The 11,201-nt window shown below is 47.6% G+C and overlaps 2 protein-coding genes across 3 annotated transcripts; both read right to left on the reverse strand.

Moving 5' to 3' along the window:
* Positions 1 to 1,008: 1,008 nt before the first annotated feature.
* LOC9645554 (cytochrome P450 78A4) lies at positions 1,009 to 4,302 on the reverse strand. Its single transcript, XM_002970008.2, has 2 exons — positions 3,043 to 4,302; positions 1,009 to 2,217 (listed from the first exon to the last, which is right to left on the reverse strand). The coding sequence occupies exons 1-2, from the start codon at positions 4,078 to 4,080 to the stop codon at positions 1,597 to 1,599; spliced, it is 1,659 nt and encodes a 552-aa protein (XP_002970054.2). The 5' UTR covers positions 4,081 to 4,302; the 3' UTR covers positions 1,009 to 1,596.
* A 512-nt stretch (positions 4,303 to 4,814) lies between these two features.
* LOC9646096 (integrator complex subunit 6 homolog) lies at positions 4,815 to 9,472 on the reverse strand. 2 transcript variants are annotated; one of them, XM_002970009.2, is made up of 20 exons: positions 9,351 to 9,472; positions 9,257 to 9,294; positions 9,162 to 9,204; positions 8,933 to 9,077; positions 8,802 to 8,878; positions 8,640 to 8,746; positions 8,466 to 8,591; positions 8,253 to 8,385; positions 7,992 to 8,192; positions 7,823 to 7,935; positions 7,714 to 7,771; positions 7,408 to 7,662; positions 6,994 to 7,358; positions 6,762 to 6,927; positions 6,649 to 6,702; positions 6,122 to 6,589; positions 5,980 to 6,051; positions 5,733 to 5,914; positions 5,516 to 5,625; positions 4,815 to 5,375 (listed from the first exon to the last, which is right to left on the reverse strand). In XM_002970009.2, exons 1-18 carry the CDS (start codon positions 9,456 to 9,458, stop codon positions 5,819 to 5,821), a joined length of 2,625 nt encoding a protein of 874 aa, XP_002970055.2. In that variant the 5' UTR covers positions 9,459 to 9,472; the 3' UTR covers positions 4,815 to 5,375; positions 5,516 to 5,625; positions 5,733 to 5,818. The 2 variants fall into 2 exon arrangements, with proteins under 2 accessions (XP_002970055.2, XP_024530498.1); XM_024674730.1 differs by having other exon boundaries at positions 4,815 to 5,384.
* Positions 9,473 to 11,201: the final 1,729 nt, after the last annotated feature.

Here is an 11,201-nt window from a genome sequence, read left to right on the forward strand (position 1 = left end):
TTTGAAGGTGGTGGTGTCCACTTCTACTTCATTCCCCCGTCTGCCGTTGCTGCAGTGGAATTTTTTTTCTTGTTCATCTTTGTTTGCCGTCATCTGGCCTTTTTACAGTGTTAGATTCTTGTAACCCAATTTTTAGTTGTAATCTTTTTGTTCTTTGAGATGAGGGCCTTTGATGGAATGGTGCAGAGCTATAGCAGCCGCAGCAGCTGCATCTGCATCTTGCACCTGCACCTGCACCTGCATGCAGCTCAACCTGTCATGGCCTCGTGAAAGACTATCCCTGGCCTTGTTTTTTGCCAGGAACTCAAGTTAGACGTAGATATCTCACACATGTAGATCTGTAAGGCAAACCCTGCCCTCCTTCCTTGACATCAGTCCAGGCTTTGTTTCTAGTGCATTTTGAGGATCTTTCTTGGGTATTTATAATGCATGCAAGCTTCGGCTTCTTTGTGTTCCGGAATTATTCCCGGGAGACTTTGTTTATATATATATGTGGTTCAGAGAGCTGGAAGAGCTTCTGTAACTCTGGCTCGGCTTTGCAGCTGCACTCTCCCCTACAAGAAACAACAAAACTCCAGTTATTATAAACACTTGGCAAGTTGCAGAGGTGAAGTTAGAGAAGGGGTGTAAGACCAACGCCGCTATAGCAGAGGCGGGCAGTGGCATGGCATGGCCCTGTTGTTAAGAAGTCATTCACGTAGGGGGGGGAGAGAGAGAGAGAGAGAGAGAGAGAGAGAGAGAGAGAGAGAGAGAGCTTTTTTTCTTGGTTTCGATATGAAATGTTAAACTTTGTAAAGTCGGTGGCCTACAAAAAAACAAAAAAGAAACAGAACAAGAGAAAGAGACTTCTAGCTCTCCTGCCAGATTCTTCCTTGGATAGCTGGGACTTGAAGAACACTAGACAAATAACCTTTAAGCCGGCCCTCACTCTCTCCCGCTTCATCGCTGATTAGTTACTTAAGCCAGCGTACTTAGCCCAGTAAGTTTATACAAAACGAAGCGACAAAGGACAGACAACTGGATACATTAAGATTAGAATAAATTATAGGCGAGAAGCGAAGTACATAGCTGGGAAGGAACAACAAGCAACTGAAAGAACTAACAACAACAAGCACAAATCCAAAGCACAACAAGAAAAAAAAAAAGAAAAAAAAGAAAGAAAAAATTCCGAAAGTCGCAGGAGTTCAGCCTCTCTTCTCACTCTTCTTCCTTGTTTGGTTTTAGTGTTGTGTCCGTGTGTGATGATCCTGTGTGACGATCCTACTCTGCAAAATTGGCCTCAGGGTTTCCGTTTCCTCGGGTCCTGCTGCTGCTGCCCCTGAATCTCTCGCTTTGTGCCTCTTCGAAAGATCTCAGAACCCGAAAGCCAGACTGGAATGTCAAACTCGGAGACGAAAGCGCAGCCCGTAGCAGAGAACTGAAGAAGAGCCCGTAAAAACTTGAAAGAAAAACTCTTACTTGGTAGCAGTAGTAGTGATAGTAGCGGTAGTGGTAGTAGTAGAGCGGTAAAGTAGTAGTGGTAGTAGTACTGGTAGTAGTAGTGGTAGTAGTGGTAGCGATAGTAGTAGTAGTCATAGTTGCCAAAGTTACCACCACTTAGTGAGTAGCAGGAGGCCTCCTCGAAACTGGCCTGGCTTTCAGAGGATTGACCATCTCGCAAGAGAGCTTGAGCACCTCCGACAGGTCCACGGGGCTGTCCTCGCAAGGCATCCACGAGAACTCCTGGACAAGCCTGGCGATCCACAGCTTCACGGTCGCGAGTCCCAGTGCCCGGCCGGGGCATACCCGCCGCCCGGCTCCAAACGGCGCCAGCCTCAAGTCGATGCCCCGGACGTCGAAGCTCTTGTTCTCCACGAACCGCTCCGGGTCGAAAGCCTCCGGGTTGGGCCAGATGCTGGGGTCGTGCGTGATCGCCCACATGTTGACCATGGCGCTGGTGCCCGCCGGGACGTGGTAGCCGGAGATCTCCACGTCGTGCGTCGCCAGACGGGCCCAGGAGAGCAGCGGACCCGGCGGGTGGAGGCGGAGAGTCTCGTTGATCACGGCCTGGAGGTAAGGCATGCGCTCGGTGTCCGAGTCGCGGACCGGCTGGCCGGCCGGGCACACCGAGTCGATCTCCGACTGGAGCTTGTGCTGCACGTCCGGGTTGAGAACCAGCTCCGCCAGAGCCCACTCTGTGAGGATCGCAGTGGTGTCAGTGCCTCGGAAAATCATCTCCTGCGTACACAAACAAAAGAAGCTCCTGTCAGTCAGTGACTTGAATATAACTGCGTTGGGTGGCGATTGATGAAAACAAACAGCACTGGACAACAGCCGCTTAGTCAGTCAAGCAAAGCAGATTTGCTCACTAAACAATGTGCGTAAAAGACTACAGCCAGCAAGGACCGGCTCAAACACAAAACATGAAGCACACATGGAATGCAAGCTTCAACAGTGCAGGCGAAGGCCAGGATGGAGAAAGAGAAGAAAAAAAATCGGGAGAGAGCGAAGAAAAGCCTGAGTTTGATGTAAGGGGAGGACTGGTTGGTCAAAACAAAGTGGCTCCAAGGACGAAACGACAAACAAGCTTTGTACGCAGAAATTCATCGACCACCGTGCACACGCAGGACGAAGCCGAATCGGTGCTGGCTGTTGAGAGCAAAGCCAACGCCCAATTTACAAGGCGAGATGGAATGGCTATGGCCCAGCGTGACCATTACGGCCCTTAGCTTCTTTAGAGCAAGCGAGCCACAAAGAAACGACCAGCAAACAGCGCCGTATACACACCCGCAAACAAAAGCGAACCGAAAGAAAAAAAAACGTTTAAAAAACACTCTGTGGGATGTCCTGGGTTGCGGTACATCAATTTGGTTCACCAGCTAAAGAGCGTTGCTCAACCCACAATCAAACAAAGGAAGTGAAACGAGGAAGAACTTTAAAGCCGAGCTCGGGAACGAGTAAGCACAAACGCATGAAGGAAAGAACGCGAAAGCCATGAAGACAAGCGAGAAAAGATCCAACAAATGCAATGCTAGAAAAAAAACCAGAGAAGAAGTTACGTACCCAGAGCACCGCGATCATGTCCGACTCCTCGAGCTTGTCCTCGCCTTGGAGCGAGAGCAAGACGTGGACAAAGTCCTCTCCACCTCCGGCAGCTTTGGAGCTGGAAGAATTCTCCTCCTCCGCCGCCGCCATCTCTGCCCGGCGCTCCTGGATAATCTTCCTTACAAAAGCGTTCACGCGAGGAACCAGCTGCTGGCAGCGCTTCACCACGCCCTGGGGATCCCACTGCCTCAAGAATGGGAGATGGTCGGACCAATTGAAAGCGCCCAGAAGCTCAAACCCTTCGCGGACCATCGCCTGGACCTCCTCCTCGCCATCGCCGATGCGTCGCCCAAACACCGACCTCATGACACTGTTGAGCGAGGCGCGCTGGACGAATCCACGCACGGCGATACCGCCGCCATTGGAGCGGGCGGCGCTGCCGGAGATATCGGCCACCATGGCGGCGGTCTCGGCCTGGCGGAGCGGCTCCTGGGCGGCGATCCGGCGGGGGGAGAAGAGGCAGCCCGATGCAATTCGTCGCAGCCGGCGCCAGTAATCGCCGTAAGGCGCAAATCCCATGGCGCGCCCAAAGAGAAGCTCCTGCGCAGATTGCTTGAGCGGGCGGTCCGCGAAGCAGGGGCTGGCGAGGATCTGGCGTGCCACATCCGGCAAAGACGACACCACCATGCGCGTGGATCCGACGCTCACCGCCATAAGCCTCTCCGCCGAGTGTGATCGCGCCAGGGCCGCCAGGCGGCGGTGCGCCAGCGCTCCCATGTCGAGGAGGCTCCCCAGGACGGGGAATCCTCGCGGTCCCGGGATTGCAGCGGCGTTCTTCATCTTCTTGCTAAAGATCAGCGATCTTCCCCACGCCGGGCCGCCGGGGAAGCACCAGAAGAGGATTGCCGAGGCGGCAAAGACGCAAAGAAGCGCCAGCGCGAGAGGGATCCAGGACGGCGACGCCGCCGCCGACGATGAATCCAGCCACGGCTTGGCGATGAGCGGCAGCAAGTAGACCAGAGAGCTCCTCCCAGCGGCGCCGCTGCTGGAATCCATAGCCACGGATCGTTTCTTGGACACTGGATCACGAGACGAGAATATTTCGCCAATGCAACAGTAGCGCTGAGCGATCCACCAAGAACGCGCCAATTCGCGGGAGGCGAGCAATGCGCTAGAGTGAGGATCGAGATCGAGAGAGGGGATTGAGAGAAAGATCGAGAGGAGAGAAGATTTTTGCTTCGTCGCTCGCGCTTTGACGCTGGCCTTGGTCTTCTTCCTAGGCTTTGAGAGAAAATGGGCCCGTGAAGGAACTATTTCTAGCCCCCTACTAAGTAAATCCCGCGCGTTCCCACTCACACGCTGTTTAGTTTGGCAAGCCCGCCAAATTCTTCGCGCTTATTCTGGAAATATTCTTCAACAATTCCACGGAGAATCTGACGGTCGTGACGGGCCCGAGAATGACATGTCAGCATACCGCCCGTCCTGTAGAGCCCTACCTATATTTACTATAACGGCGCCGGCGCTGCACTCACTCCGTACGGCCTCGATTTGTGGCCATATGGCCAGCCGCCGCGCCGCGCACGTATAGTTTTCCCAGGCGAGTGTGGGGATTCTACCGCATGGGAGAAAGTAACTATGACATTTCCCGTGGGGAATTTGTGCTACGTGGCGGGAGGAGATGAGAGCCTGAAAGCGATGTTAAAGTAGTGTGGCCTATTTATTAGGGCATGGGCCGCCACCTTTGTTGCTTACACGAGGATGCATGCATGCATGAGTGTGGCAGACATCGGTTTCGAATGTATAACCTCCTCCGCCAACCTTTTCTTGCTGCGCGTGTCGACAGGGCTGTGTAACAATACTTCGGGTTCGGATTAGGGCTGCCGCCGCAAAGGCGTCAATGGGAGGACACCAAGTAGAGCGCCACAGAAAGCAACACGAGCGCACAAGGCTCAAAGGAATCTACCGTTCCAGGTGCACAGCCACCCACGGAATCTTCCAGAGTTACCTCTTTTACTTTTCCAGAGTTACGCTCTTTTTTTAACCTTGTCGTGAAGTCTGGAAAGGAAAATGCATGAGTTTCTGGACCGCCAGCTTACCATGGCCTGGCCGCAATCAAAAGCAAAAGATTGGCGGTAAAATCAACACCATACTAAACAAAGCGACGTAAAAAGTTGGTGGGGAGGAAGATTCCTGAGAATCTTTGTCGTTGGGTCTGTGGATGTCAACGTTGATCTTGACGGGCCAATGCGATTGCTTTGCGTCGGATCGAAGGAAACGAGCGCTTTCATCCTCCAAATCCTCGAAAATCCACTCCGGCCCGACAGGTTACATTGCACCGTAGCGCGAGCTTCCTGGAATTCCTTCGTTTTTAGTAGTATAGAGAAAAGAACACAATGGAAAGTTGAGGAGACCCTCGGCCCCCAAGGAAGGAAGAAAGAAGGAACAAGCTTTCACAACATTCTCAAAAAGCTGGAGGGAAGACTGAGAGTACCTTAAGAGCTGTGCGTCCCCTAGAAGTTGACACGGTTCCCTCATCTACAAGCCTCCATGGTCCCTCCAGGATGGGAATGCTTCACCAATTTCGCAGCGTTGCAAGTCTTCCTGGATTTCATAGAAAAAAAATCCAAAAACAATGGAGAAAAATTAGTATACATCGTCATGTGATGCAGCACCAGCGATATAAAACCAAAGAGTCAAACAAATCCAACCTGCTTTTTGTGTCACTCCAGCGGAAGTCACCGACAAGCCGCGAGTCGGAGAAGCTTCTCGCTGTTGAATCGAAGTTGGCTTCGATTCATGCGCTTGCCGGTGCTTGTGCTTGGCTGGAAAGAAGCTTCGTACGGTAGTCCGTCAGTTCAGCTGCCACGCCGCCCTTCTTGTAGCAGCGTGCCTGGAGAGAGGAGATTTACAGTTGTTTTCCCAGATAAAAAAGAATTCTTTCACGAAACTTCTCACCTGATGAATGAGTTGCTCCAGAAAACTGGCCTTGTCGACCGGGATGTCTGGCGTTGACAGTAGCTCGAACAACTGCTGGTGAGAATGGCGGTTAGTCGCAAATTCCGTATCGAAGAAACGGAAAAAAGATAAAAAATCAAACCTTGTGCGTATTGTTCGTCTTTGCATGTCTTAAAGTCCGCAGAGCTGCCAAAACAAAGTCGCTCGCGTCTCCCAAGAGCTTTCTGCGTTTCTCGGACTGTGCAGCCGACTCTTCGTGGTTGCCACCTTCGGGATTCCTGTGAGGTACAGAAAGGATTGCAGCTTCCGGTGACGACGAGCCTGCCTCGTCAGGGTCATTTCGAACGTCGGACAGTTCCTTTGGACTCTTGGCGGGCGAGTTCACCTCGCCACCGCTTGCATCACTGCTGCATTCTCCCGACGAGGCAGACGAAGTGGAAGCTGATCCCGAGAGGCCCGGTGACTCGGGGCGCCGACGCCGCTTTCGTCCTCGTAGCTGAGCTCCGCCGCTTCCTTCAAACCATGCTTCGTCTGCGGCGTCGTGTTTCTCCTGACGATACGGGTTTCCAAAGAGCGATCGTTGTTGCTTGGTTCGCTCTTGTTCGTCAGCCTGACAATGAAAAATTTTCAAGTTAGAAAAACGGGAAAAGAAAATACATGATGACTTACAAAAGGATTTCGCGGAGGCTGTTGCTTCCACAGAGCGTCACTAAAGTCACCCATCTGTATGTTCAAGGATCAAACGCTTGAGCGACAAAAACGAACAAAAAAAAGCTCATCACCTTTTCGATAGGTAGCGAGTGACGTGCTTCTTCTTCTTCCATGGCCACCATACGAGCTGCCAAATTGCCCAAGGCTGAGTGGCTTCCAGTATTGCCAGGGGCTTTCTCGTTTTTACTTCGAGCGTCCATGGCAAGCGCTACACGCATTGGCAAATACTTGAGCTGGCTGGAAAAAGAGGGGGGAAAAAAAAAACAATCAGCAACAACCCACGGCTCGAAGAGAATTGACTACCTGAAGAGCTCGTTACGAGGCACATCAAACGCATTTTTAAACACCGCAGCATCCTTCCACGAACCAATTCCCAAGTGGTTGGCAATTTCATTGCCAGCTTTTGGAACTTCGGCAGTAGACGCTTGAGTTGTAAACCTCGCATTTTGATTTGGTTTTGAAGGTCCGGACGGAATGCAGACCTCGAACGTCCTCTGGCTGAGAACTGAGTCGACGCTGGTTGTCGACGACGAAGAAAAGCGGACAGAAAATGCAGTAGTAGTGAACGTGTGCGTTCCAGGAGCATCGATGGAACCGGATTTTGAAGACGGAAAGACTCTTTCATGTGGCTTGGGGGCATAAGAACTTGAGTTTATCAGCTTCTCCGTCTGTAAAATATTTAGATTTGCAAGAGAACGAGAAAATCCAAAACATTACCATACTCTCCAGCTCCGTCTTTGCCTGAGCTTTCAACCGTTTGAGCTGGTTTCCAACAAAACCAGCAAAAATTGTTTTCTCGAGAGCATCCGGCACAACATGCAGGTTCAATCCCCACTGCCGAAGTGCAGCTCTCAAGGGCGGGCCATAGTACGCCGGAATACTGTTGCAATATCGCTCCATTTCTTGTCGCCACTGTATTGTGTTTGTAGCCTTTGGATTTTTGCTAGCGTGCTCCAATAGATGAAACAGTACCTGATAAAAAAAGACTACGTCAAGTTCAAGCCGATAAACATATTTACTTACTGGATAATTGTATGGTAGCACGAAAAGAGTGAGATTTGACCCAATAAGCTTGAGATACCTGTTGTAAGAACCATAGAAACTAACTTAACCAAAAATCACTTCTTCATACCCAAATGGATCTCCATAGCCAAAGTTTGGCCCCTTACTATTACGTATGAAGACTTGCCAGCATGCATTAGCCGCTGCTTTCGTCAAAAAGTTCACAATCGGGTTGGACTCGATCTGCAAAGAAGCTCTGGAAAGTTAGGCCTTACAAGTCCCTCAACTCAAGCGCTTACGTCGTACTTATCGTAGATAAACTGCGCGGGAATCGATGGATCCGAGTCGATAGCTTTGTAGACAATAACAGGATGAGGCTCTCGAGGAGGAAGAGATTGCTGTGACGAGTCAGGCCAAAAGGTCTCCGGTATTGGCCAATGCCCCTGGTGAGGCTGATTGGCCCTGATAAGCAAGAGCTTTCGTTGGCAGGCAGCATGAACCTAGGAGAAAGAAAATAAAAACATAAAAGTTGTAAAGAAACATCAAGATATAGTACAAACCTGAGGCGGCGGAGCAGTGGTTCCGGGAATTGGCATATTTTCGAAAGACACCACCACGCAAGTTGAGAGCCGAGATGTGACTTCAATGTGCTGCATTAAGATTTTTAAACTTGTTGCCACATAACATTTTCCCCTGCGTGAAGATAAACTCTATGAGCCAACGGAAGAACCAAGACAAGGAAATAAAAAAGATACAATATATCAAGCACGTACCCAGTCGACTCGCAAAACGCAGAGATGTCATTGTCCATTGCCAGAGCCGTTTTAGAACCCGAGATAGGAGCATTCTGCGGAAGAGGTCCGCTCCGTTCTAATACTTGCTGACTGACCGATGGCATCCTGCATACGAAAAGTCATGTAAACCACAGCAGAAACCAGATAGCTCACCTGAGAACAATCGCAAAGACTCTTTGATCCCAGCGGTAAGGCTTTGCAGCTAGCTCGCCGCCTGCAGGAGCCGGACCATTTGGTACAATGGTCTTGAGAACACCTGCCTAAGATACGCAAAGAGAATATAAAAACGAGACTTCAAATCGAGAATGGAAATACTTTAGAAGTGAGTTCTGTTCCATCCGTCAACAGAATAATCGTCGTCGGTTCTATATGTATAGGATTTCGCCCCTGACCTGGAACAAAACGCTGTAAGAGACACAAGGCAAAAGAACGAGTGAAAAACATACCATACTTTTCAGTATCGTTTACAAGCCGATGAAGGTGAAGATAGTCAAGAACTAGCTGTAACGACGTACCAATTTCCGTGAGATCGTGAGCTTCAATGCTCTTCAGTGCTCGCGTGAAGTTAACAAATGGATATTTGTCGACCACCTAGAAACAGAAAAAAACAGAAGAAAAAAACACACAAAGAACTTAGTGATAAAACAACTAGGCCAGATCGAAAGAAAAGATCACCTTGATCGCATTTACTCCCTCTTCGCAAGTCACAAGGAGATATCTGGGATAGAAATGCGGTAAACAAATGCTAGAGCTACTAAATTCTCACGCACCTGTCCGATTTGTGCCAAGTGATGTCTCGCAGGCGCAACTGGAGCAAGAGAAAGGGCAATGTGAAGAGATTTGGATGGAGCTCCAGCGGCTTACCTTGACGAAATGCTCCACGGCACTCTTGGCGCAATCCAGCAGCGACAGGCCATTCGAGCAGCGCTGGTTCATCGACGCGCTAGTATCGATCACAAAAACCACGGTCATCTCTACGGGCACTAAAAACCTAGCTCCAAGGGGATAAATATATTAGGGTTCCTCGAAATATGTTAAATATGGCTTTCTGCTGGAGATTTAAGTACGACCTTATCAGGTTTTTTTGGTATTTTTGGTATTTTTAGGGTGAACTGGTCATGAAGATTAAGTATTTTGTGAACCGGACCAAGCGCTTCTGGAAGAAGGTTGATAATCTGTATAAGAAAACTCTGAAGCTTCATGATGTGTGCGGGGCTTTGGTGCGCCTAGATGTTTCATATATGAGGAGGTACAGAAGGTCAATACGGACAGACGGGGTTGTGAAAAGGAGGACAATCAGAACATACAAGCAACAACACATGGATGTAACCAGTTAGATATTGTTATCGATGACTTGGTGATGTAGTCATCACTAATTAGGGTTGACTCTGAGGACTATCGTTTTAATTTTGACAGATTTAATTAAGGCCCTGGTGCATTCCTCAATCCTCCAGCCACACTTATCTAGTGACTAACTTTTAGCTGGATTTCCCTTAGGGTTCTCTCATTGGTGGGTAGTTTTCATCTCTTTGATTGTCTTGAGAGTTTGTATGCAACAGGGCCTCATCTAGAGGCCATGATTGTGCATAGAGGTGCAATAGTGAACATGGCTGGTGCACACAACTAACTTTTTGCTCCACACTAAGACATTGTTACAAATTAGAATACAACTCATTGCAGCTAAATTGTTGATCCGAAAATCTAATAATTTGCTCTGACAACTTTGGTTGCTTTAGTTTATTATATTTTTTCTATATATGAATATAGGAATTGATCTATATTTCCTTCTAAATGATCTCAATTCATCCTTTTTGTTAATTAGGTTAACAAAATAACACTAAGAATTTGTGTTAATTACTCCCCACGAATTTAAAGATATAACTCAATTACCATCCTTTATCTCCTTTAATAATTTCATCTTTGACTTGTATCATTCTCTTCTGGGTTTAACAAAATATTTCTTGTTTACAAAGTTTTAAACCTCATCAAGTTTGTTTCTTAATGCCTTTTTAAGCTTTTAAGACCTAGTTCTAAAGAAAAACCCAAAACATCAGAACTTATACCTTTGATTTCCTTTTGTTACTAGACTCCTTTATCCTTTCAAATAAAAAACATCTAAGAAAACAAGAAAAAAAAACCTATTGTAAGACATAATAGTTAACTAGCCTGCTATGATGTGATGGAAGACCAGCTAGCCTAAAATCCAGCCAACTCTGTAATATAAGAAGGATATCAATTGCCTTATTATGGTGCAATAGAAAAGGATGTTAGCTAGCTTGCTATGGTGTGATGGAAGACTAGTTGGGAGCACAAAGGATTTAGCTATTTATCATTGCTACTACAAGGGATTTTTGGCACTTATCTTTGTAATATAATTGGATGAAAGAAATTTAAATAGATTTTAAATAGGGTTTATATTAAAGAAAATTAATAGTAAACAGTTAGATTAAGGAATATCATAAATATACTTAAATATTCTAATTATATCCAGATGTTCTATTCCATCTTTTTTTGTTTACTTTAGAAAGCCTCACATTGCTCTATCAAAATATCAATTGACTTTATTCTAATAAATTCAAGTATATTCTTTTATCTAGATTAAAATTTTCTTTAATTCACAGTTTAATGTTAATATTCTTAATTACTTTTTAAATTTCTAAAAATTAATTAATTAGCTTATGTAAGTATTTAGTTTGTATAAAAGTATAAAGCAAT

The sequence above is a fragment of the Selaginella moellendorffii genome, unplaced genomic scaffold, assembly GCF_000143415.4.
Source record: "Selaginella moellendorffii unplaced genomic scaffold, v1.0 SELMOscaffold_13, whole genome shotgun sequence".
Lineage (NCBI taxonomy): Eukaryota > Viridiplantae > Streptophyta > Lycopodiopsida > Selaginellales > Selaginellaceae > Selaginella > Selaginella moellendorffii.

Excerpts from the sequence above, each read along its gene's own strand:
- LOC9645554 (XM_002970008.2), bottom strand. The coding sequence starts at position 4,080 with ATGGATTCCAGCAGCGGCGCCGCTGGGAGGAGCTCTCTGGTCTACTTG. Across the intron at positions 2,218-3,042 it reads ACATGATCGCGGTGCTCTGG|GAGATGATTTTCCGAGGCAC; the intron begins GTACGTAACTTC and ends TTGTGTACGCAG.
- LOC9646096 (XM_002970009.2), bottom strand. The coding sequence starts at position 9,458 with ATGACCGTGGTTTTTGTGATCGATACTAGCGCGTCGATGAACCAGCGC. Across the intron at positions 9,205-9,256 it reads ACTTGGCACAAATCGGACAG|ATATCTCCTTGTGACTTGCG; the intron begins GTGCGTGAGAAT and ends TTTCTATCCCAG. Across the intron at positions 6,052-6,121 it reads AGACGAACAATACGCACAAG|TTGTTCGAGCTACTGTCAAC; the intron begins GTTTGATTTTTT and ends TCTCACCAGCAG.